This window comes from Strix uralensis, chromosome 3 (genome assembly GCF_047716275.1).
Source record: "Strix uralensis isolate ZFMK-TIS-50842 chromosome 3, bStrUra1, whole genome shotgun sequence".
In the NCBI taxonomy this organism is placed as follows: Eukaryota; Metazoa; Chordata; class Aves; order Strigiformes; family Strigidae; genus Strix; species Strix uralensis.
Genome location: NC_133974.1, coordinates 65,603,191 through 65,628,912, shown reverse-complemented (window position 1 = coordinate 65,628,912; position 25,722 = coordinate 65,603,191). Strand labels below are relative to the sequence as shown.

At 38.8% G+C, this 25,722-nt stretch overlaps 1 protein-coding gene across 2 annotated transcripts in view; it reads left to right on the top strand.

The window, feature by feature from the left end:
• Window positions 1-25,722, top strand: part of MAP3K5 (mitogen-activated protein kinase kinase kinase 5) — a 110,016-nt gene that overhangs the window by 15,528 nt on the left and 68,766 nt on the right. The window contains exons 2-3 of one of the 2 annotated variants that reach the window (XM_074862625.1): window positions 16,396-16,535; window positions 19,427-19,450. In XM_074862625.1, the coding sequence (XP_074718726.1) occupies window positions 16,396-16,535; window positions 19,427-19,450 (164 nt within the window). Of the gene's footprint in view, window positions 1-16,395; window positions 16,536-19,426; window positions 19,451-22,539; window positions 22,713-25,722 lie in introns of those variants that run through there. The other variant, XM_074862626.1, reaches the window with a different exon arrangement.

The window sequence follows — 25,722 nt, the reverse complement described above, 5'->3', positions numbered from 1 at the left end:
CATTAACAAAGCCAAATGGGGACCTGCTTATCAGACCTGTTTGATCTCGTTTTGCAGCAATTAGCAGCCATCATGTCAAGCGTTAAGAATTTAACTCAGATGAGTCATATCCGTTCTCTGTTGTGGGATTCAATAGTGCAGTTACTTGTGAGGCTGGGCAGCCGGTGCTGCCTTAGTGGCAGATGGTGTGGTGGTGTGAGCAGCAGTCATTTTAGGTGTATATATAGTATTTTCTGTATTGGTTTGCAAAAAAAAATAGTTGCTTCTCAGGAAATTTGAGTGTGAAAATCCAGGAACTTAAATACTGAGTAACTTAATATGCGCACACGCAGCTATTTTGGTTGAGCAACTAGTGTAAAGTTTTGTCCTCCTCGGTAAAAATAAGGCATGTATCTCTTCCTCTCACCTTTACTGATACTCTCATCCTGATAGGCTTGCTATGTGATCTGTGGATCTGTGCTCCAGTTGGCTACAGCAGAGAGTCATATCTCAAATTCTGAGATTAATTTCAAACTTGGATCTGTCTAAAAGGGAGATGAACTTAAGCTGAATAAAGCAGTCTGGATGAACCTGTGTCTGTCTGAATGTAAAGATACTCTGGTTCTAATAAAGCTGTTATGCCACCAGTTCCAAACATCCAGTGATCATACACTGTGTGCCTAAATTAATCTGGATCAGAATCACAACTTGCAGGAAAAATTAGTATACTTCAGCTTTGAGTATGTATTCTAATTTAATTTAAATTTTGTAAGCTTAATGGTCTCAAAATTTCATGTTTTCCTAGATGAGGACTACAATTTATTTTATTTTATCCAAAACTTTTGTAATTACTGTCCTCAGGAACCGGTGAGAGATGAGGTTTACAAAAGGACAGCCATTCCAGACTTCCTCGTAGGTAGCAATAATACTTGCACTGTAATCAAACTTGTATGTCTGCAACTATATAAGGCTGCAACTTTGCTTCTTTCTGCTGGAAATAAACTCATCCTTATTAGCTTCTAACAAGGCCTTTAAAATTTTTAAAAGGATTTGAGGCTTTTGTGTCACAGGGCAAGATTACTTAAATCCACACTGTGGAGAACTTTGCAAAGCGGGACACTGATTCCAGCTACATCTTCTGTGAATTGCTGCGAAAAAAAGTAAGTAATAGTGCTGTGTGCTGCATTAGTGACGTATGTCAGGTTCTGATGGAGGATTGTTTTTAAAATTTCTGACTCTAGTCTCATCTTTAAATTTGAGAATTTATTTTCAATATGAAGTAGATACTTTTATGCAGTGTTTTTGGTGGAACCCAGGGGATCTTTCAAATGAAGTGTAATCGGGTCTGCAGTGTTTACTCTGCACTTGCCCTGTGTTGACTGAAGTAAATTGATTTGTGTGACTCAGTGATGCAGGTGGTACAAAGGATTCAGATTTTTCCCTGCTAAATTGCAGGGAGGGCTGCATGCAAAACTTGTCCTTACAACTTACAGATCGATAAGATCTGACCAAATCCTGGGAGGATTGTCCTACCTACTTTCAAATCATATTTGACTTGTGAAACCTTAGTACTAGTCTTAAGTGGAAAACGCAGCTTAACTGTAATTCTGTAGCTTGCTTTTGTTGATGAAAGACAGTGGTGGTGGCTTCTCTTTTTTTTTCAATTTTTATTTTTTCTTTTTAAAAGGAAGAGCTGGAAATGGATACGGTATATGAGGAATGGGAGCAGAGACTGGCATATATTTCTGTTTTTCAAGGATTTATTTGAAATGGGACATAAATAGGCTCTGTAAGGTGCAGATGAGTAGGAAAATTTAGAAATCATACTTTGAATTTAAACAGTGAATATTTAGGACATTGCATGTATATAATAAATCGTAATAAATTCATGTGCTAGAGATGGTGAATTTATTGTTGTACCTGTAGAGAAAGAACATGCTTTGCTACCTGGAAACCTGTGAGGATTGAAGTAATTGATAAACTAGTGTTTATATGGGTTTATTTTTGGGTAATATTGGTCCATGTGGTCACTAGACTGATTTTAGAAGCAAATTAATAGACAGACACAAAAGGTCTAAATGCTGCTGGGCATGCTAATAAATCTTCTGATCTATTAGGATGCCTAACATAGGTTACCATTATGAATAAATTTCTGAAAGCCTCATGGGAGTAATAAAGCAAAATAGCAGAAGTTACTAGGAAAGAAATAGAGGAAGAACTAGAGAAGTCACTTGCTGTGTAAATCTGTGATGTGTGATATCTTTATTATTGCATGTGTTCTGCTCATCTCACTTCAAGAACTGATTTTGTAACTTGGTGGAAGACACAGACAAGAGAAAAAGGATTATCAGAAGCATTCATGGGATTGTTTCCATGCAGATGGAGACTGAATAGATACTGTGTCTTAAGAAGGAAGACAAAGGGAAAGGTGACACAATTTAAAATGAGGAATGGGAAGGAAAGAGTGATTAAGTTAACAATTACTTTTCATTTTTGCCCTTCTAGCTCTTACCTGCAAGCAACTTTAGAAGAAGCTAAAAGAAGAAGCACTTTTCCATACAAGGACATAGTTAAATAGACTTCAGAAGAACTAAAATTTGTTAGGAATAGGTTTGCTGAGACTTATGTGTGGTGGACACATGACTCAGAAGCTCTTCAGGGTGTTGAATTTCCAGAAGCTTTAAGGATGTACCAGGTAGCGTTGCTGTTGCTCTGTTTCTTTTCTTTTCCCCTAATAACCGCTGTTGGCAATGGTAGAGATAAGATACTGCACTAGATGGACTGTTTGATCCAACTTAATGTTGCTGCCCTTAAGACCAAACTGACACAGTTCATTGACAGATGATGTAAATTTTCTAACTAATTTGCTAGACAAATGAAATTGTAAATGTTTCCCAGAAGGAGATGCAAATGATGGTGATGAACAAGACTGACTTATTTAATGCCTGGTGGGGGGGCTAATATAACCTGATTCACAGAAGCATACTGACTTATGCTAGGTGAGGATCTGGTTTTCAGTCTGGCATCTGAAATAGCAGGAAGACTGTCCGTAAGCATAGTGCCACATTGGCTTTGGGATGTGTTTTCTGTGCACTGCTGTGTGGCCACCTGGGTGGCCTCCTTAGCTTCATCACAGCGGAGCTCCAGGAGCTCTCCTGTCAGGATGCTTTTCTCTGGCAGTAACTCTGCATCTTCAATTTGTGGGTCACCTTCAAAGAGAAGCCATGGAATTTGGTGTTTAAGCTCATGTTTTTTGAAGCATGAGTACCAGCAACCTGGAAGTGAGGCCTGTAAAGCAGAATCAGGACGATGACTAGGATCCACCAATGACTGTATCTGAGAGGACCTCCATAGGATGTACTGAGACCTCGTAGGTACTTGAGGCAACATGGGTTCTGGTGAAATGAAGCTCATCTTAGCTTGGTTTCCTCTTGGTGATTAGGCTCTGTAGTGGTGGTGATATCCCTATGGGGATGCTTTAGCACACACTTTTCACAGTCCAATTTCTGACAACTATGTTTTTCTCTTTGTGGTTCAAGTGGTGCCTGTAGATTGTGGAGGTGGATAAAAGCAGTGAAAAAGGATTTCTGTTGATGTAGCTGTTGGTAGTAAAGGATACAAACTAATCATGGCTCTCTGAAGAACAATAAATCTCTGGATATTTTGCCTTGGGACAATTTTCTGCCAGTGGGAAGGGGGCTGTTTGTTTTTAAAAGTTCTTATTAGTAACTTAATGCCTTTGCCCTTCAGTACTACCTTTGTCTTAAGTGGAAGAAAGTTTAGTTAATATGGAGTACTTCTGAAGGCAACATCCTTCATTACACCTCCTAGAGTGTAACTGTCCTGTAATTCAGACACATGAGGAAGGTTTTGTAGAACGTGCCTCTAAGAACTTCTTTTGGTTGGAATGTGTGTGTGTGTGGTATTATGCAACCCTTAATTTGTGCAAAAACACTGAAAGTACATCAGAGACATCTAGAACGTGCTGGAGTGAAAGAAGCACATTTCATGGGACATCATGTTTTACTCTTGTGCAATTTGCTTTCTGTGCTGAAACAAATTACTATGTGGTTGAGCGTGGTCTGAGCAAATTTTCCATTTTGTCTTCTCATTTCACAGAAATTTGAAAGGGGGGTTCTCTACCTGTTTTCATCCATCTGATCTAGATAAGAGCATTTTCTCATAAAGAGTAAATAAAAGGAGGTCTCAGACTGCTGGAGGTGTTTGTTATCTGCTTCTTTATTGTAAATACTAATTTCTATATTTCATGAAAGCTCCTCTGATATATAATCAAAATGTACTACATCAGACCAGTGTACACAGCCTGTTTGGAATACCTGCAGTGTAGATATTGGCATAAAAGCATTCCTATTTTATTTGACTTAAGCATCATTAAATTGTTATGAATGTGTTTCTAAACACAAAGAAAACTGGCAAAGTTAGTGTCCTAATCGTGTGAAGTTGGAAGCAGCAGTGCAGTATAGTTTTTGTTAAATGAGGATAGTGTGGTTTGCAAATACAAAAAGGGCAATGCAAATCATAGAAGAATGTAGGGTTGGCAGGGAGTCCATGAAGTTGCTAATGCACCTTGGACTCCAGGAATGGATCAGGTATTGATGCCGCCACCCCACCATGAGGAATCCAACCTGTTACTGGAAATTTCTGGTAGCAAATAGTCTTCAACCTCCTCTAAAGTCTGTGTGGACACAGTTGCCTTTAAATATAGACTTTTCCCCCAAAATGTGTTGTAAATCTCCTTTACTTTGGAAGCAAATATATTCTAGGAGATGTTTTAAAAAAACCTGCAATGTTATTCTGTGTTTTAAAGTAAATTTTTATTTAGTCCTATTGTTCTTTTACTGTTCACAAACACAGGGAAATTTTACTGCTCTTCAGCATGGCACCAACTTCTTATGCAGTGAGGAGTTATCATATGACATGTCAAGCAATAACTTTTTTTCTTACAGATGAAACAACTCTAGTGTGTTCAGTCATTCCTCCTTAATCATGTGTCTTTAAATTTCTTCTCACACTCATGTTTTGTTCCTTTCTTCTGGATACTTTGCCAGTTTAACTTTCGTCCTTCAGTTATGACCCAGGTTCTGCACAGTATTTCACCTGATGCCTCATGAGTACCAAGTAGAGGAGGCTAATGATGTCTTTTTTTCATATGAAACTCCCCTTCACACAGTACAGAATGTGGGGGTGTTTTTGCAGTAGCCTACACTGCTGGCTCATTCGTTCTGTGACTGCTAGTATGTGCAAAATATTTTTTTCTTCTTTCCTGTATGCTGCCTAGACAGTTTTACATTTTATTTCAGCACCCCTAAGCATAGGGGATAATAAATACTCATGTTTACTGAATATTGTCAGTCTTACTTCAGAACAAGTTCCCCTTGGGTACTTCCTGAATGGGTGCCATAGACAAATTCCAACTGTATTGACATACAAGTCAGGAATGCAAGTATGACTTCGCACATTTCCTTGTGATATTATGCTGCAGTTTGACAGGAATCATGGGTAAATACTCTCATCCTATACGGGAAAATTGTGTGGCTTTTACAGAACTTGGAGTTCATCTTAAAATGTTCAAGAGCAAACTGTGAAAAGTAGGAGTGAGCAGTTAAAGTTCCCAAGTCCTAGATCCAGCCATAAGTTTAAGCAGCACAGCATATTACCAGCCTAATAGTTGAGATCAGACACTTCAGATGAGACTTCTCTTACCAGTTTTTTAACAGAATATGAATTATTGTGATTACAGCAGAGCTACTAAGAACGTACTACTTTGTGGATCAAGCCTAATGAGTAAAGATTTGTGTGCTTTTTAAGAGATGATGGTGTTTTCTATCAGAAGACACGGCATGTGAGACTCCTAAGACATTGGGCATTTAGTTTTCTGGGTGTCTTTCTGTTCCTGGGAAAAGGTTGGACACAGCAGTGAAAATTGCTACAATGTAGACATTTTTGTGGAGAGGGTGGTGAGAACCAGGGATAGTAGATATATTTTGTGCCTTTGGTTATGATGAGACTTGGGGCCTAAAATTCTCAAATACTGTATTATTTATGAGAGATATTTTCTTCTTGGGATAGAAATATTTTCTTGACTAAGTGAAAGCATTTAACAAATGTGTTTGTTTACATCCCTTAGAATACTAATGGTTCCAAATTTTCAGAAGCCTGGAAAGATCCCCATTTTGTGCAGGCATTCCAGCTGCTGTTCATCATATTCTTGAAATATTATGTATCTATTTTTCAGTCTGTGCTTGCTGCACATGGATCTTCTATGTTTAAACCATTTTTTGGTATTGCTAGATTGGAAAATGTTAACTCCCATGACTTGAAAATAATGTCATAAGGAATAATTCTACATCTTCGGCTTAGATACACTTCTGGAATTTTTTCAACAGCTTAATGGGCATGGCTCTGGCCTTCTTCAGAAGGGTCTACACACTCCACCTCAGTCTGTCTTAGCCTTTTAGTTTGTCTTGGTGCAGATCACATTTCTACTAGAACCTGTGTAAAAATGAGCGAGCTTCTTAACAATAAATTGAAAGGAGTAACTAAAAAGAACTTTCAGATAGCATGAAGGCATCTTAAGGAAAATTGCTTCCAGAAAATGCATGCTACTTATTGAAAGAAATTTTAAAGTAACCTACAGAAGGTGGCATTGTCAAGAGGATGAGGGAATGGAATGATGCCCTTTGAAAGGAGAACTTCTGTCCAGGTGAGGAAACAAATTAAAAAACCGTGAACTATAGCATAAAGAAATGTAAGCCTTAGTAAGACAGTTTCCAAAAGACTTTGAGCAATACTTGCTGAAGACAGACTACAAAAAAAGCATTCTCAAATGCTTCACCAACAGGGAGCAAGGTAGGGATCCTATGCAGTCAAAATGGAAAAGGAGGACTAGAGAAAGATGCAGCTTTCCTGCTATGATCTTAAGAAAGACCTTCTTTAAAGGGATAAGGCTGAGGACCTGCCTCAGATTTAAATTGCCAGGAGAAGAGATTTTAAAATAAGCTGATAAAATGAACAGTACTCATAGACATTTTATGATGATAAGTTGAAAGTTCTTGAGGAGCTCCAACTGAAACAAACTGAACTGTTAATTATGGTGCGTGACTTCCAACTTCAGTTGATGTTGACAGCGTAGGAAAGGGAGATGATAATGTGGTACCAATAGGACAAATGGGCTAAAAATATAAATAAAGAATACATTGCATAGACACATGAATAAAATCTGGCAGTAGGGTAGAGTTGACACAGCTTTTTATAGAGGAAAATCACACTTTTTTGGTATTTGCGGGTTATCCACTTAAGACCAGTATATTGGAATGTCAAAAAGCTTTTGACTGGATACCTTACCAAAATGACTGGACATGACATCTTTACTCCCTTAAGATGAATGGGTTCTTAAAGGAAGGGAACAGAAGATCAGTTTTGTGATGAAGCAAGGTTGCCAGTAGAAAAATGTGCTGGTGAAAGGATTGCACTGTACTTTCTCCTCCAGTTGGTCCTTTCAGAGGATTCGTGACTGATCTGGAAACTTCCTGCTGGTGAACAGTGTGATGGCAATGTTTGCTGATGTGCAGGCTTGTTAAAACTATAAAGAATTGGCTGTAAAGAATTGCAGAAAGTCTTACAGTACCATGAAAATGGGCAGTTAAAGGACAGCTGAAGTTCAGTGATAGTGAATGCAAAGTAACATATATGAGGAAAAGCAGATCTATTCACACAAGTGCTAAATTAATTGTTGCTATTAAGCTTTCTAGGTAACTCAAGAGTTTTCTGAAAATGTCTGTATTGCTGACTGAGAAAGGTCAGTTGTTATTTGCTCCATTCTCACAATCTCTGCAACATTGACTGCTGGCTTCTGGCAGAGAAGAGATACTGAGCTAAAGAGAGCTTTGATCCCTCTAGTTGCTGTGATGAAACCCAGAGTTGTTTTTGAAACTTGGAGGTGGATCTGCCTAGACATTCTTGTTACAGTGAGCTACTCAAAGAAACCAAGTATATAGCCATGTTGCAAATGAAAATAGTCAGATTTTATTAGAATAAAAGTTAGAATACTACTTAGGTGGAGAAAACTTCAGGTCACTATGGCATAAATAAACAGAACAGAATAAACATAAATAAAAAGACTTTTTATGAACTTTCGTCCTGTCCATCCTGACCTTGAGGTGGATTGTTGTTTCCTGCCTTGGTTTTAATGAACTCTGCACCTTTGGAGCTGTAGCAAACTCTATAGTTCTTTTAGAATTTTGGAAATCTTCCTATCACCTCTGAGGCCTCGCTGTTTGCTTTTCATAGGACTCTCCTTTCTTCTCTGAGCTCTTCTGTTGGCATATCTGTGGTCCCACAAGTACTTTCTTCTTGGGTAGTCTCAGTCACTTCTCCAGAGAATGAATAATCACTCCTTCATCTCATGTTTTAAAGGCACATAACTTGAAAACATAAACCAAAATAATCACACGGATACCATCACATCTCTTGTTTGTTTGTTTGTTTGTTTGGGGGGTTTTTGTCTGCTTAAGATCTTGTCCAGGCCAAAGGAGTGCTTGGTCTTCATTGGAAAAAAAAAATGCAGTGATGTCCTCTGGACAAAACTTCTAAATGTAGAAGTACTGCGTTGCTACAGCTTGCCTTGCAGATTGTTTAAAAACACATTAACATTTGGTACAGCTCCTAACACTTACTAGCCCTGCAATGTGCTCAAGCCTTCAGCTGAGCCTTGTTGGTTACCTCTTTGAGCTCTGAGCATTTTTTCTGACGAAAAGTTTGGAGTTGAGGTAGTATTTAGTATTTGGTGTTCTTGGCACTAGGGAGCCTGTTTCATTGGGATTGATACAGATGCAGTGAGCCTGAACGTATTGAGGTTATTTTTAAATAAATTGCTCTTTGTTTGCTTGTCATCTTTTATTCTTGCCTAATCCTGAGTTCCTCCCACATGCATCAAGCTGAGAGTGGGTTTTTTTCAATTCTTGGGGGTTGGAATCATGTGATAACATCACAGTCCTTTGTCTTGGGCCAAGAGAGAGTGGATTTTTTGAATCTCAAGCTTTCTCCTTTTTTTTTTTTTTAATTCAGCAGAAAGCCTTTCTATGTTGTTCCAGTTGTCTTCACATCACTGATAGTTGTTTAGATTTTGCCATGTAGTTTGCTGTGTTAATTCCTACACGCTCCCCTTTTATGTTTGTCATTAACCGCCCCCTCTCATTCCTCTTCTACATCTGTATGAACTTTCTTTGTGTTGCGAGTTAGTTGCCAGCTTCTGCTGTTTTCTTTCAGGAAGTACCTTCAGCTTTGCTCCCATCAGCCTTGGATTACAGAAGCAAGAGGTTCTTTTCCCTTCACATCCTTGAAATGTAGTGCAGTCAACAAGGCCAGGGTTTCACTCAAAAGCTCTCAGTCTAGAATACTGTTGTAAAAAAACAGAGTCAGTTGTTTTTTCTCTCCTTGTCTGGATGGTTCTGTTTGAAGTCTTGCACTTGCTTTCATGAGAATGATCTGAGCCAATTAGCTACAAAAGTTGTCAGGAATCGATTTGCACAGGTTTTCCTAAGAAACACCTTGATGTATTGTGGGAAAGAGTGCAAGTTTTGCAGTGCTCCTATGTGACAGCGGAGCAAGCACCACTGGTCGTTTAAATGTTTGGGGAGGCGCTTGAGAACATCGTGACTTGTGGGTTATGAACTTTCTTGTGATTTCTGGTTAAATTTATACAGGGGCAGCTTCTATTTGCTCTTGTGCCACACTGTCATCCTTAGTTTAAGTAGTTCTTCTTTCTGACCTTATCTATCAAGAAATCAGCAACTATCAATGTTTTAAAAAGAAGAAACTTTGTTTTTTGAGTGATTAGCTAATTTATTTTTGTTATTGAGCAGATTCCCAGAGATTTAAATTGAGTCACATACAGAGTCTGTCAGTATGGGTGTAGATGCTTAATTTTTATCTGTAATGAGGTGGATTGGGGTGTGTGTGTATTTGTTTATTTTCTGTATTGTGCCTCAAGGAACTCTTCCTCCTGTGATGTTGTATCTGGGGTTCCTGAACAAGTGGACGTTCCATCAATGTCTGTATGGAGGATAAAATTTCCTTACTCGCTGGAATGATACACGACTCTCAAACTTAAGCAGAAGTAGGGAGGTATTCAGTTGCATACCTGCAGATATTGTGGTGTCTGGTGCCGCCTTTGTATAGGACCTAGTGATTGTGTGGGTGGAAAGTGAGATCATCTGACAGATCCAGGAGGCAACTGATCCTGCACGCTCACCCTACCCCTCCAAGCCAACAGATAGATTTACTCAGTTGTCTCATTGGGTATTAACCACACTAGATCTGATACAAACATGTGGGGGAGGGTCAGGACCACCCCTAACAGTAACAGCTAGCTACTTGAAGAGTTTATCTGAAGTGAAATCATACCTTATGAGTCTAGGTGTAGAAGTTCACTTCGAAATTCAAGAAAAGTTCATCTCAGTTTAGCTATTCAGGGAGCAGTGGGCTTAGTACTAGTGTGAGGGCAACATGGTACTGTTGTATTTCAAGGTAACTTGTTGCTTTTTGGGTAAGTACTAGGTGCTCTAATTATTTCTGTCTTTACTTTGTGCTACGCAGCATCCAGAAAGGGACTCCCACCAAATTGCTGGGCTTGTGTTGCACCTGCTGGGAATTTGTGCTTAGAAATTTCTCTTTGAATAGATTGCAGGACTGGCTCTGGTTTGTACTTAAGTGACACAGGGTTTCTGCTTCCATTTCATAGATATGAGACTGCTTGAGCCAGGATTACTTTAAGGTGGAAGGAACCATAATGCTTTATGATAGATAAGAACTAGCACATGTCCATTACATGTCTCACTTGGTGCCCTTGAGCATACTTTGCACATCAATTAGAGCATCTACAAATACTGTGCTTTTCCTCTAGTACATGGCTTCCTCTAGTACCTGTTTTTCCTTCCCCATATCTGAGCCTCAGGCACCTTTATAAAGTTCTTTTTCTGGCTAGCCTTTCCCAACAGACTGGCTTGACTGGACAGGTTTCCTGGGAGGTCAGCCATTCCCTACTGTTTAGGTATTCTTACCCCAGTAGCTCCCATCAGTTGTTTCCGGTCTTGGAGACATACGAGATGCTCTTGACAGGAAATGTCTGATTCCAGTGGTGCTGACAAGTCAGTGACGCTGTGGTTTGCATGGTTGAACCAGAAATACCAAGCTGTACTGACGTGGTGCTGGGATTTCCAAAGCAAGTTTCTTACCTCATGCAGGCAGTCTCTGCGTGAAGAGGAAAATATCCGTGCCAAGCATAGAGACCCATGAAGTTGAAGTAGATAAGGATGATGTTTGCTTCTTTCTGAAAGCTTGCCCAATAGTAAGTGTCATCACGGCTTGTCAAAACCATTGTTCTAATGCTGAATGGAGCACTGCTACTGCAGTATGAAGAACACTTAGTGTTCCAAATTGCACTGAAATAAATTCTGTCACAAGCTCTTTTCTTCCTGTATCTCTGTCAGAAGAGTATCTTACTATGTCTTTTAGCCTCCAGTTGGAAAAAAACCCTAAATATTGGTCTGTCTCAGAAGCTGCTATTAGCAGCTTTCCTTTTGCCCTGATTAATTGTGGGACAATGAATGTAAGGCAATGGCCATGTGCTTAATACCAATTAATCAGAAGATAATAGCAAACATAGACATTCATTAATTTTATAGCTGCTCTGTATTCATTATTTTTCCTGACAGCACTGTAGTAAGCAGGTAGTATCAAAAAGTAGGGTGTATGTGTATATCTCAGAGCATTTGTTTAAACATTCTTCTTTGCTCTGTTATATTTTAAACAATGAGTAGGAGATGAACGTTGACCACTGTATTTTGTTTTATCACTTTCTTGACGACTGAAGGCATTGCTAATAGCCAAGAGCAAAGGGCTTTATATTGGCTAATGGACCCTCACCCTGGTTGACCACATTATCATGTATAATGTTAAGTTTTTTACCATTTCTTAAGAAAGGTTAATTAGTAGATATTTTATATGTGAAGTTCTCAGTCTTTGCACAGATAGCTTAAAGGCTTATACTGCAAGTAAGAATTGTTAGTAACACAGTTGTGATATATGCCAAGCTTCACAGAGATGTGTCCTTTTCCTGTGCTTCTCAGGCAAGAAGGGTCAAGTTGACTGCCTTCAATTCCATCACATGAATCTGGTTTCCCAGGGAAATAAGAAGCTGATTCCCAATGTAGTGGTATTTTGTTCTCTTGAATGTGTGTTGGTGTGTTTCAAGGTATTGTTGGTGTAGATGTTAGTCTAATAACATAGAGTGTGACTGCTCTGTGGTTGTTGCTATGTCTGCAGCTCAGTGTGTGGTTACCACCCAACTAATGTGTAGGTAAGCAACTTCATTGCAGGCAGGTAGAGCTTGGGGTGGTTTAGGAAATGGATACCAAGAGCTTACTGAACTGCCTGCTGCTGCATTTATGCTGCTTCTGCTACACAGGCCAGAGCTAAGCTGTAGTCTTATGCTTATGATAGGCTCTGCTCAAATTTGTGTAGGCATGCCAGTTGTTAAAGGAGGTGGGAGAGAAGGTTAAGGCTAGACTTTATTGTTCATAAACCAGCAAAACACAGTAATTTTCTGTAGGTTTTATTATAAGACTTTTTAGCTGTAATGTCAAAGATGACTAGCAAAGGCGAAGACCATACTGTCGCTGTTTTCTTTAAATAGTATCAGTGATCTGTAACCAGGTCCACTTTCATGAGGTAGAGAAAGTGAAATTTAATCTTGTGCCCAAGGCCAAAGTAAGGGATAAAATTTATTCTTTCCTGCAACCTGTGGGGTTGCAAGAATTGTGGTTCTTCCACTTTCCAGTCTCTTGCTCCTGTTTTGTGCAGTGTGCTTCCATACCAACCGTGCTTATTAGTCTGCTGGAGCCTGAACAGACTTTCTGTGCTGCAACGTAGAAGATGTGCAAGAGCATTTGAATTGTCAGTCCCTGGTCTGCAGAGTGCTTTAATCCTGAGGGCTTAGGTGTTGAGAGGGCTCTGTTCTGATTCCTCTGCTTGGTCAATTATTGTTTTGCTTGCCTTGAAACTGAAACTGCAAATACATTGATAAGTGGGTTTTATTCCAGTGTAATTGTAGAGATATTTCAATAAAGGTGGAAGAATTACCATTTTGCCACTTCTGAAATTGTATTTTCCAGTGAATGGAAAATGTCTTTTGTTGCAGCAGGCTGTTAAAATTAATTTCATCTGGGGGAAGCGAGAGAGAGAGCGCCTGATAAATGGGATTCTGGCAGTTTACATATTGATGACCAAACAGTTCTTTTGGGCTTAGCTAAATCCTGGCTCTAATTTTGATATATGTTTACTTGACTCAGATTTGTCTTGAAAACCATCAGTCTTGCTCAGCTTTGCTAAACTTCTAATCATACTTTATGTAACTGAATATGGTGTTTAGCTGTTTTATAGTTCACTTGACAGTACATTTCAGGTGCTTTATAGGAATCATTACCACTACCTTTTTTTTTTTTTATGAGCTTCCATTTCCTGCTTTATATTTGGTTTCTGAACTTCTGACCAGTGCTTCATACACTCATCCCTCCTTTGGTCAGAGGAGTTTCTCTCCTGATGTTGTGAAAGAAGATAGTCAGAAATGGGTCTGTCAGGAGAGCTGGTTTAAGGTACAGGGTTTTTTTTATTGATAGACACCTGGACCCAAAAGATCACATACTTTTTGTGGCTTGTCAGAATTGCAGCTAAGAATTGGGCTGTTCCCCTTGGAAACTGTGATACCAGCCCTGAGGGCTAACCTGGACTTAGAAATCTGATCTCTTTGTCAGGAATGACAACTTCATCTTAAAATACATAACTGCTAGAGCGAAAAGGAAAACTTAACAGAAGTTGGACCTATTCTAAGGAAGATATACTACTTTGTCAAATGAGATTATCCAGAAGACTTGGATTTCACAGACGTAAAGGAAACATGTAAAGGAAAGAGATCATCTTTAGTTACGTAAGAAATACAAGTATGACAACAGAGTTTATACCAGTATCTTAGTGTAATTTTTCTTACAAATGTTTCCTTATTCTTGTGGTCCTTCCCTCCTCTGTTTAAGTAACTCAAGGCTTTTGTTTGGTTTTTTTTTGTATTGCTGTGATAAGGATAGAACAGGACCCAAGAACATTTCTTAGAGTGTGGCCTTGGGTTAGATTGTGTTAAATGGATTTGGCCGTCTGTTCTTGACAGTAATATATATATGTATATATATACACACATGTATAATTTTTTTTAAAGAGTTATTCCTTCCTTCTTCATGGTCCTGGTAACTTGTCATTTTAACATAAGATTTCTCAAGTATTTTCTGTAGTCTGACTTTGATTAGGCTCTATCACTTTATTTTTCTTTTTTATGTAGTATTTCCCTCTTAATTTTAGTTTTGCAACTCTAGTAAGAACATGTCATGTTGCAAGATTTGAGCATTGTCATGGCCAATTGCGCAAATTTTCCTCCTGCTGTGTAACAGAAATGTACCATAGACTTAGAGTTGTTCAAGATTAGACTTCTATATGAATAATAGTAGTTAAATATAGAGCTTGTATTATGATGACTTCCTAAAGAAAAGAAACAAGCCCTAATCTCACCCAAACAAAATATAGTAGAAATATTGTCATTCTTGTTTGGCTTTTGTGATGTCTCAGTTTCCTAAAATTAATGAAAGTAAGTGTATGTGTGGTTTTAGCAATGCACTGCTTTTTTACTTCAATAAAATGTATTTAATGGAATCCACACTTCAAATATATATGTGGATTTGGACAGAGGGAGATTCTTAGAACACAGATTATTAAACTTTTAGAAAACTTAATTTATATTAGATTTGGGGGGGGGGGGGGGGGGGAATACCTTTTTTTATACCATGTTAGTCTCCTCTCTTTTAATCTTGTTTCTTGAGGAGCCTAAGCTTGTGTAGGCAAATGTTGTCTGTTCATCCCCCTGTGTGTGTGTATCCTTTTTTTCAGCTTTTTAATAATTTCTAAGCCCATAGGCCAGTTACAGTAAAGTATGACTGAAGAGTAGATGTCTCAGAGATGTTACTTTTCAACAATTTGAGACACACTTACTGCCTTCCTAGTTGAGAGCATGGCCACAAGGCTTATCTTTTATTGAATGTCATTACTGTTTTGATGATCTAAGTAAATAGGCAAGGTGAAAAGTTGTGATTAGGGGTAGAATCTCTTATTAGATCAATTGAAGTAGAGAAACTTGAGGGTACCTAAGCTTTTTGCCTACGGAACTCCTCTTGCTATCTGTCTTTTCTCTCGTGAAAGAATCTGCAGGGAGAGACGTGGGAAAACAGGCTGCTTTTTTTGTTCTACTCGTAACAGAAGTATATTTGTCTGAAAAATCTTTTTTTTTTTTTCCTGAAAGAAAAGAAAAAACTGAATTGGGTGAAGAGACAGAAGAGTGTTTGCAGGAGAGGTAGAAATGAGTCGGTTTTCTTGTTTTGCTTTCTTGATCCCACAAGCCTTTTGCAGTGGAAATATGCTGCCAGTTATAATAGAAGCCTTAACTATTTCTGCTGACGCTTTGTAATTACCTCTTGTTTTCCTTTGGTGTGAATCTGGGCAAGTGAAACACACGTTCTAAGAGAAATTGTGAACTACATTCCCCGTTCTGTAAGCATTTGTGAATGTGCTTAATTTTATTCACGCAGATAAAATTTATTATTATTATTAGAATTCTCTACACAATAAAGTTCTTGCTTATATGGGGATTTCTATGGCTTTACGTATTCACTCCCCCTTTCCTTCTCCTCTGCTATTGTCCTTCTCCCCCCCATTTTTCTATATGAATCAAAATAGATCTGAATGGCAATTTATATTGGAATTTTACTTTTGCCTTTCTTTCAATTTACAGCTGTTTTCTTCCAGAGTTCTAGTACAGAATCTGTACAGTATGTTCTGCAGTGATATAAATATATTGCATGAATTTTTATTGCAACTTGCACAGAGGGTGAAAATATACTTCCAATGTAATTTGTTCTTCTTTTTTTTTTTTCCCATAAGGTCATCAATCATCATGTGTAGATTAACGAAACAGATTTTATTCTTCAAGGCACCAAATGAACTTGTTGCCTTTTCTTGATTAGTGATTAGTGATGTTTTTACCTGAGGAAACGGAGGTCTCATTTAATGAAAAAAAAGAGAGAGGAAGGAAGAAAGAAAAGAGAAAAAATTAAACCACATCCTGCTGACTACATTCAAAATTTAGACATAACAGCTAAAATGGGAAATCCCTCTAGATCTCTTATTTCCTACTTAAAATCGAGTTGTCTTACCAAAGCAAATTGTGTGAAGAGACATGACATAAAAGTATTTGACTGTCAGAAGTGTGTGGTATTGACAAGTTTTCATTTCTTTCTGCAGATATTGCTGTCGTAGAGATGAGTGACGCCTTCCGCCAGCCTTCCCTGTTCTACCACCTGGGAGTCAGGGAGAGCTTCAGCATGGCTAACAACATTATTCTCTACTGTGACACGAACGCAGAGTCTCTGCAGTCACTGAAGGTAGCTCTGAATGGAAAAATGGGGTGTGCTGGGGGGAAGTCATGGTTGGCCCAACTCTTGAAGTTTCTCTGTTTCCGTAGGAAATACAGATGCCACTTGTGGTTCACAAAAAGATAGCAAAAATATTCTGAGGCCTGGAAAACACGGCCACAGTGAAATGCTGAAAAACCCAGTTTAGTTTTCCTAAGAGAAAGATTTAGATGACTTTGTCACAGTCTATTAAATACCTAGGTGTTAAATGGCAATCTGTGAAAACAGAAGTTTGAAAAATTTCAGGTGAGAAATTAAAGGTTTTATATTATTAATGGTTAAAATACACAGTTTTGTCATTCAAGGGAATTAGTGGTGTTTGTTGTGAATTGTTACAGTAATAACAATTGGGCGAGAATGGTAGCATATAAGGACAGCAAAATAATCCTTAAGCTTTAGCTCCTGTGTAAAATAGCAGTTTTCTGGCCAAACCTGATGGGGCCCCACATGGCCTCTGGTATGTCTTGCTGAGTTACAGATGTTAACATCTGGTACTTGCAGAATTGCTGTGCTGGAGATAACCAGCAGCACAGCAGAGTTAGTAAAAACAAAACTTGTGCCTGGTACTCAGGACTACAGTTCAGAGTATGGTGGGCTGGTTTAAGGCAAGCTGGTGGTTTAAGATAATTTATGAGGCTGTGAATTGTGTCAGCCAAGGAGTTGATACTTACTTCCTCCTGATGACTCTACTAAAGGTTGAGTAACTTTCATGGGGGTGAGAGAGGGCAGACAACTTGGATGGCGGTCTTTTCAATTACTTCCCTTCCATCAGATTCATTGGCTCTGTTCAGGAGGTGTGTTATGCTGTTTATTGCACTTCCGCTCTAGGCATTGCTGAAAAGAAGCATTTTAGTAAGCAGCTTGGTGAGTCAAACTGCAATCTGAGCACTGTTGCCTCTCATGAAGGGTTTGCTTCCACTGCTTCTGGCTAGTGAAGGATATTTGCTTTTGATCCTGTCCCATTATTTGCAGCTTAGCCCTCTGTTGGGAGGGACATACCTTGAGTAAATCAGTTTCTTCCCCTGCTCTTCCCTCCAGATTTTCTTGGCCAACTAGACTGGTCGCAATGCAATTATTTCCTTTCTTTTTGCAACACAAAGAGTATACAGATAAAGCCCTAAAAATAAAACTGCTAATGACAAAAGACCTATCTGTGGCTTGAATTCAGTTACGCAAGTACAATGATCTACAGTATAAGCAGAGCAGAATTTCATTGTACTGGGTAAGGAGCCAAATACCCAACTCCCACTGAAAATCACTTGGAGTGAGGCCCCAGGCTTCCTTGGGCACTTGGGAGAACTTTTTACTGGTTTAGGAGCTAGACTTTGCAAACGGGTCACGTGCAGGGTTCCCACTGATATCAGTGGAATCCCATGCAAAGGGAGACTTGGATGTATCAGTTGCTACTGGTACAGTGCCCACTGAAAGACTCCCCTTGAGTTTTCTTTAGCTTTGAGCCAGGCCCATGTTTCTACTTTTAATAGTTTGCAGGAAAGTCTTCAAGAGTAAGATCCCTTCCTTATTATTTAGTGACTGCCTGAAAAAAGTAGTTGTAGACATGCTTGGACATCTTCTGAGGCAATGTTTGTTACTGTATTTGTTACAATCACCAGACAGGGTAGAAGCAGTGCAGGAATGTGTGTGCCATTTTAATCTTGTATAGAAGGTGGTGGGTTCAAAAACTGAAAATGATCATGGAAACGCAGGAGATACAAAACTGCAGCACATGATTTAACTGGGGTACAAAGCAATATAGGTAAACTTTCGCTGGTGGAATATTCCACTATATAAACATTCAGGTCAGGGTGGACAGGGCTTTGAGCAACCTGATCTAGTGAAAGATGAATCCCCTGGCATGAGCAGGGACAACTAGATGATCTTTAAAGGTCCCTTCCATCCTAAACCTTTCTATGATTCTATATATGTACATGTGTAGGTTTGTATATTTATGTGTATGTTTATATTGATGTATATTTATGCATATAAGTATAGATATGTGTGTGTATCTATGTCCCCTCAACACGGGGAAGAGAAGTTTTATGGAAGCCTGACTTATGCAACATGAAAAGTACAAGGTGCCTTAGTTTGATGCTGTGTTAGTTTTTAATGCTGTGGTGTAGCTGAAGCTGCTTAGTGGTCCCAGTGGCGGAGGTGTAGCGTAGCCATCTGATAAATCTGGCAGGGTTATCAGTTGGGATCAGAACTTGCTGACAAATTTTCCTGAAAGCAAGGTCACTGTCCACAAGTGGTTCGCACTTGGGCTGTACCACCCATATTAGAGTGCAAGAACCAGCTTTTCCCATCTGTGTGTTCTCTGGCTTCTTGTTCTCTGAAACTTTACATTTAAAATGTGAAGATACATTCTTTGCGTCGGATTTATTAGAGCAATGTGAATTTCAATCACTTCTGGAATATTTTAAAGCCTCGTTAGAAATACTACTTTTATTGTTCTTCTCAGTTTCTTCTGCTGGCAGCAAAATGTTACTTACAATATTTAACTTCTCAAATACAAGTATATGTGTATTAATAGTCAACTTTTGGACAGCGTCCCTTTAGGAAAATTTACATAGGGAGGAGTATGTACATGTGTGCATGTATATGTATATACAGATGCACACACTGCATATGCTCCTGTGTATGTATAGGATGTATGTATCTACTTGGTTCCATAGTTGTTTTGTCTCTCCTGAGACAATACTTGTCTTCTATGCCTGTCAAGTCAATATAAACCATCTACCAACCAGCCTTTTCTTGTCATGTGTCTGTAAACATTAATATTAGCAAGTCATACTGATCAGATATCTTTCCTAGTAGTTGTTCAGTGCTATCAACATAAGGTTTTTTCTTCTTTTTTATTCCAGGAAATTATTTGCCAGAAGAATAATGTAAGTATGATTTCTGTGTGCCAGTTGAATTCCAGACATTCCAAACTTCTGTTCCATTTAATGTTGTTTATCTTATATTTTCCACTTGAATCATTTAACACTCTCCTACTGTATTCTACAGAGTTAGATGCAGAATTCTAGAAATCCTAGCAGCAAATCTGTGTATATCACTTTGTTGCTAGGTACCAGGCTCACTTCTTACCTTGCCTCCATCTATCAGTGGTATTCTCCGTGCTGCTTTTACTTGACTGTTACATTTTTTCACGCACTATTTACATCTGTCATCTTGCGGTTTTTTTCTGTTGCCTTTTTTGTACAGTGTTCTCTAGTGTTTTTTTAAAAATACGGTATTGAACAGGAGAGTTATTTGGAAACTGATGCTCATTTTAGAAACCCATAGCTACAGCTATGGAAATATATATATTTATAAAGAGAGTGAGTGTGTGTATTTATTTCTGGAAGTTGAGTCCTGGAGCCTGTTAGTCCTAGTGCAGTGCAGATCCCAGTAGTCTGTGACTGCTAGTCATTAAACTGTAGTTTGGCATCCCTCTGGTTTCTGAGGTTGGCCTTGCAAATCCCCCTTCCCTTTTTCACTCCTAAGTTCAAGGGAGGCAGACCTGTGACTGAGAACACTGCTTTCTCAATGTGGTTTGTGCTGGGGCAGCAGGGCCAGTCATGTCAGAATATCCATCTGGCATGTTGAGTTGTTCTTGGCTTCACTTTTGGACTTACTGGTAGACATATATGCTAAGTTATAATTTTATAGTGATTAGTGTGCAGGTATCCTGAGGTGCTATGTGTATGCTGTACAATTCCATATGTTTGAATTGACTTTTCTAAGGGGCATGTGAAGTATTTGATTTTAGAAATTGGTCATGTTTTATTTGCCACAGTGTTAAAATTGCCATAAAAACTGCTGTATTCCTGGTTTTACTTTTTTATTTAACAGTGAAATTCAGAGATTAAGTACTGACTTCTGCCAGTATGAAATGTGATTCTTTGAAAAGGATCTACTATAGCTGATAAGAGTTTCTAAAGATGGCTTCAAAACCATTGCAAGCTTTGGCCCTAATGCTGCATTTTAAGTTACATATTTTTTTATTTAAAAAAAAAAGCAAAGAGGGTTCCATATAGAGTTTCTGTTAACTCTTAACCAGAGCTTTTCAGAGACTCACAGAATGCTGTGAATGATGTGCTAGACTAAAAACCTCTTGCCTTTCTGTAATGAAAGTGGGGTAAATGATCCGTTAGGCCTTGACACAAAATGAAAGAGAACAGTAAGGCCTTTCTTGTAAGTGAATGTACTGCATTCTGTATTTTTATTCTGGTGGCCCAGGATCTAGGGAAAATGATGTGTGACTAATGTAATGTCCTTGGAAGGGTAGGAGGAAGAGCTCTGTTAGCAGGAAGCCAGCAGGAGATGACTGGTACAGTAAAGAGGAGATGTTGTCTTGTCCTGTTTTTAAATGACAGTCCGTGAAGCTCAAGGAGAGGTATGATAACTTGGCCTTCATGTGTTTGAGAAAGGATTGTTCTGTTTTCCATTTAAATTTGGATAGGTGGCTGTGAAACTGTCATTTATCACTTCTTTAGAAGTGTTTCAATGTATGCCACAAAAAGAATGTGTTCCTTGAGAGTCTCAGATGTTTTCAAGCACACCCACATAACATCTTTTCTGGGAGGAAGTATTTTCCCAGGGATTAGAACAGGGAAGTCAGTGAAACTGGCTTAGCAACTCTCCAACTAATTTATTTTTTTCTCCTTTTTCCTTGTTTTTGGCATGATGTCAGCCAAATTACCTGGAAGTAGACTTCTCACAGTGTTGATGCATGCCTAACTATTGAATATAATTCCCACTTCATGAAGATCATGTTTCTTCATAAATTGTAAGACTCTTGGATAAATGGGTATGACAAAGGTGCTGTTCTTGAGAGGCTGTGACTGTGATGCCCACCCTTACCAAAAATAGTCATATGAATGGTTATGTGAGGTTGCAGATATGAAAAAATTAAATTCACATACGAATAAACCAGGAGTTTAGCCTGCTGTTCTAGAACATGTTTTTTAATAGCATGCAAACATCAGCTGTAACAGGACAATGGTATCCCTGGCACCAGGAGATTAAAAAGGCTGCAAAACAAATGTGTGTGTGTATATATATCTGTCTAACTGAAATGCCTTGTGTTTGCTTTTCCTGAACTTTGTATCCCTAAAACTAGTGAGGAGAAAAAAAAAAATCCATTCCTAACTGTTCTGTTCTTTGTTCTGACTGGATTTTTGCGCTTCCTAATAATAGTCAATACAATGTTGCATAGCTAGGATAAGCTGCCTGGAGCCTGTCAGGGCAGAGCAGTGCAAGATAACATAGGCTCATTTCCTGTTATATGTGGTTTTATAGCTATTTAGTTGGACCTTTTCCAAATGTCGCAGTGATACCAAAACCAGACATATTTACAGGCAGTGATACTTGTGACAGGAGGCAGTTACTTTGATATTTGAAAGCTTAAGTTTAGTTTTTGCTGTTATCTGATTTTTGAGGTCAACCAAGCAGCAGAGGCATTCTAGAAATTGCTAGTAAAGAGTTTCAGTCACAAGGAGATGTTGGTATAAAGGTTACAGTTCATGGCTGTACTTTGCTTGTTTCAGCTCACCAGTTGTATTGCATCCTAATTCTCCTCAGTTTGAATTTTACCAACTTCAGAAAAAAGCTGCAGGTCAGGTTCCAAGTGGCCATTTATTCAATTTTTTTTAAAATTTCACTCCTTGCTGAATCTGAGAAAGTTTAACGTGCATGCATTATACATATGGTTTGCAACCAATCGCAGTAAGTAACACCTCTCTACACAGTGCTCACCCCTCAGTTCAGGCTGCTTGCTTGTGCCAGGCTGAAGTGGGAGGTAGGTTGCCTCGGGGGCTGCCAGGGGTGTGAGGCCACAGTGCGGTACAGCTGCTGGCCCGATCTGAAGGGCGACTGGGTGGCAAGGGGAACCCTTCTGCTGGGCAGCTGACTCGCAGTAGTGATTAAGCATCCGAGTTAATGTTGTACAGCTGGGGACACTTCTTAGTGATTTTCTTTTCTGACACTTGGAGGGATCAGAGATTGTAGTTTTTATTGGTTTTCCATGACCCTTCCTAACTGTGTCCTGTTTAAGGTGTAGCTTGGGAGACAGGTTGGTGTAGTGTTTCTTCAGTGGGAGTGGGAGCATGGGTGACCCTGGATAAGGCGTGCCAGAGGTGCTGCAAGCTTGAAGCCTCCATACAGGTACTGCTAGAAGACTGTAGATCCCATAGGATATGTTTAGCTATTGGTCTCTTTCGCTGTGGAAATAGGGGGAAATATTTTTAATACTGCTCACCCAGCTGAGAAATGATTTGGGACAGTTTGATTTTTGGTATCCATATATGTAAAAATGCTATGTAGTAACATTCCATAAATATTTTGTTGATGATAACTGGGGTGTTCATTGTTATTTATGATACAGCACTATCTCTTGTTAATTTTTTTTATTTTTTGAGTTCTTTGACTACTATATTTGTTAGAACATTTTCCTATCTGAGTATGATGAAAGGACCATACAAAGCCTATGCTGATTTTTAACAAGCATTTAGAATGTGGCGTGGCTGCAACAGAATGTTATTGCTGGGCCTATAAAGAAAGAATATATTCCCAAATAAAATGGGAAGTATTTAAAAGAGTAGACCCAGTCTCTGTGCTTCAGTTCATTTGGGGTGTGAGGCTTACTTATGTTCCTTTTCAAATCAATAGCAAGGCTGTCATTCATGTGAGTGGGATTTGCAGTAAACCCAGACTGAGTCTGTATTCATTAAAACATCAGCACATGTTGATTTACCGTGTGTTTGGGCAATGGAGTGAATAGATTTAATAGCTTGGTTTAGGATTTTGCCACCTGCTACATGTAACACCACGTGCAGTCAGAGAATTACCTTTAAGAAAAATCTCATCAGGAGAATTGAAATAAGAGCAGATATTTCTCAGAATAACTAGTAAGAGAAATGCAAAAAAGCTGATCTTAATTAGAGGAGAGTCAGCAGGAAGAACGGTTCCTACTGTGAGAAATACTGGCTATTTTTATTACCTCAACTGATTTTATTTATTTTAAAAAAAAGTTACATTGGATGCTGACCTGAAGCTTAGGCATGTAGATGGGATTCTGCTAGATTCTGCCATCCATGAGTAGAGCATCATGGTTTCATTTGGGGGGATTTTTGTTTTCTTTGACACTTCTTGTCTTTGAAGGCAGCTTTCTTCTGTTTGTGGCTATTCGACTGTTAAATGATTCCAACAGAGCAGTGTTGGTAAAGAGCCTCAGGGAATTCAGAGGACTGCACACCATTGATTCCCTGAGATTTTGCAGATTTTTTTCCCTCATTTTGAGGTAGAATTCAAGATCTGAGAATTAATTCAGCAGAACTCAAATGCTCATTTTTATAGCATCGTGTCTTATTCTGTACAACTTTCAGAGAAAAATTTTCTGTACTATGTCAGATGTATTTGTCAGGGAAAGAATAGTGTTTACCTTATTGCATAATGTTCTTTCTGAGAAGACATGGTCTCCAAGTTGAAGTCACAAAAGGCTGTCCCTTTTACAAGTAACAGTTTTGTATTAGAGGGGGATATTGAAAGAAGGGCTGGTTTATATTCTTATTGTGATCGTATGCTATGCATTTTTATTATCTCTTAAATACAGATAGGTGCTATATTAATTCCTTTTCAGAAACTGAGAAAGGATATCGAACAAGAAGGAAGTGCTTAGGAATTTTCCAGTGACCAGTAGGTCTAGCTAGGAGCTGGATAGTCTTAAATTCTGTAACTATAGAGCTATTAAGACAATCTTAGGCTGTGTTTAAACTGAAATTACACATGCTCTGGAATTGTTTAATTTTGCACAGTAAACGAGGAAGGGGCATTAGAAAAAATATAAACTGATTAAAACATTTGCAAAAGTGATTACAGATGTTGTCCCTTTGTGATAGATATTTATGCATGTGTAGCTGGCTCCAGCCAGTACTTTTGCCTTCTGATTAGTCTGACTGATTTGGTGAAGTGGGCTGTGACACAGATAGTCTTTCTGAAGGTGGCCTAATGTTGCCAGGTACTGAGTGTGCTGGCCCAAAGCCTTCAAAGATATGTATGTTCATATCTCCTAGATATAACTAGTTCAGCTGATCTGAGAGCTCAGGCCAAGTTTACCTTATCTAATGTCTTGAATTCTTGTGCATCAGGCTGAACCATAGTAACTATCTGTACGCACACTCATGGCCTGTCCCAGCCCCTGATGTTTTCAGTAATGCCTTTCACCTTACAACTCAGGTGACCTGCACTTTCTAACTTTCATTAGTGTAACTTGAGCTTTTGAACCTTAAATAATAAGGGATTTATAAAGAAAGAGGGTTGGAAAATGGAACTTCTAGTACCTGTTTTAGTTGGGGGGGTCTATTCCTGTCCACTTTTGAAGCCCCTTTATGCTACTCATATTTTTTTAAAGGGTGTTGATGTGACTGAGAAAAATGACAATTGGATTTAAGGTGTTACTCCTTCAAAAATTGCCCATTTTTCTTGAATGGCTTGATTCTGTTCTTTTGTTGTACATGGTATGGCAAGACAGAGGAAGGGATCAAAGGAAAATGACAATTCTGTCTTGGGTGCTCAGCAAACTTAGAACATAGAGTGAAGTTAATTAGGGTTAGGAAAGAATATCAGTTTGTGAGATCAGAGTTGGTATGGAATGTTACAGGACAGATTTTAATAGGATAAGTGGAATATATTTCACTTCTAAGTGAAATAATGTGCACTAATTTGAAATGTAAAGCAGTGTGTGAGCAGATAGGAAGTATGTGTCAGAAAGACCACCCAATCCTTTCTGACTTAAATTAGTGTAGCTTGTATTTTGACAAAGAAAGGTGAGGAAGGAAGTAAAAGAGGTTGCGTAGCCTGGGAATGGGGAAAGAAGCAAGTTGTTCACTCTGCTTTGGGGAAGAAGGTTTAGAACTGTCTGATATTGGACTTAACTCCTCAGCTACTCTGCCTCCACAGCCTGGTGCTCTCGGGCTCCCATCCCAGTTGTTGCCCAAATACACTTGGAGTTGGGCTCTTTGTAGTTAGAATTTGTGATGGTGACAAAGTATGTTTCTCCATAGTGGGAGACCATAGACTTTATTATACAAGAGCATTCTTGCTGTCACTGTTATCTTATCTTTCTTCCACCACCACCTTTAATAAATAATACGTAACTTTTGATTCTCTTTCTTTT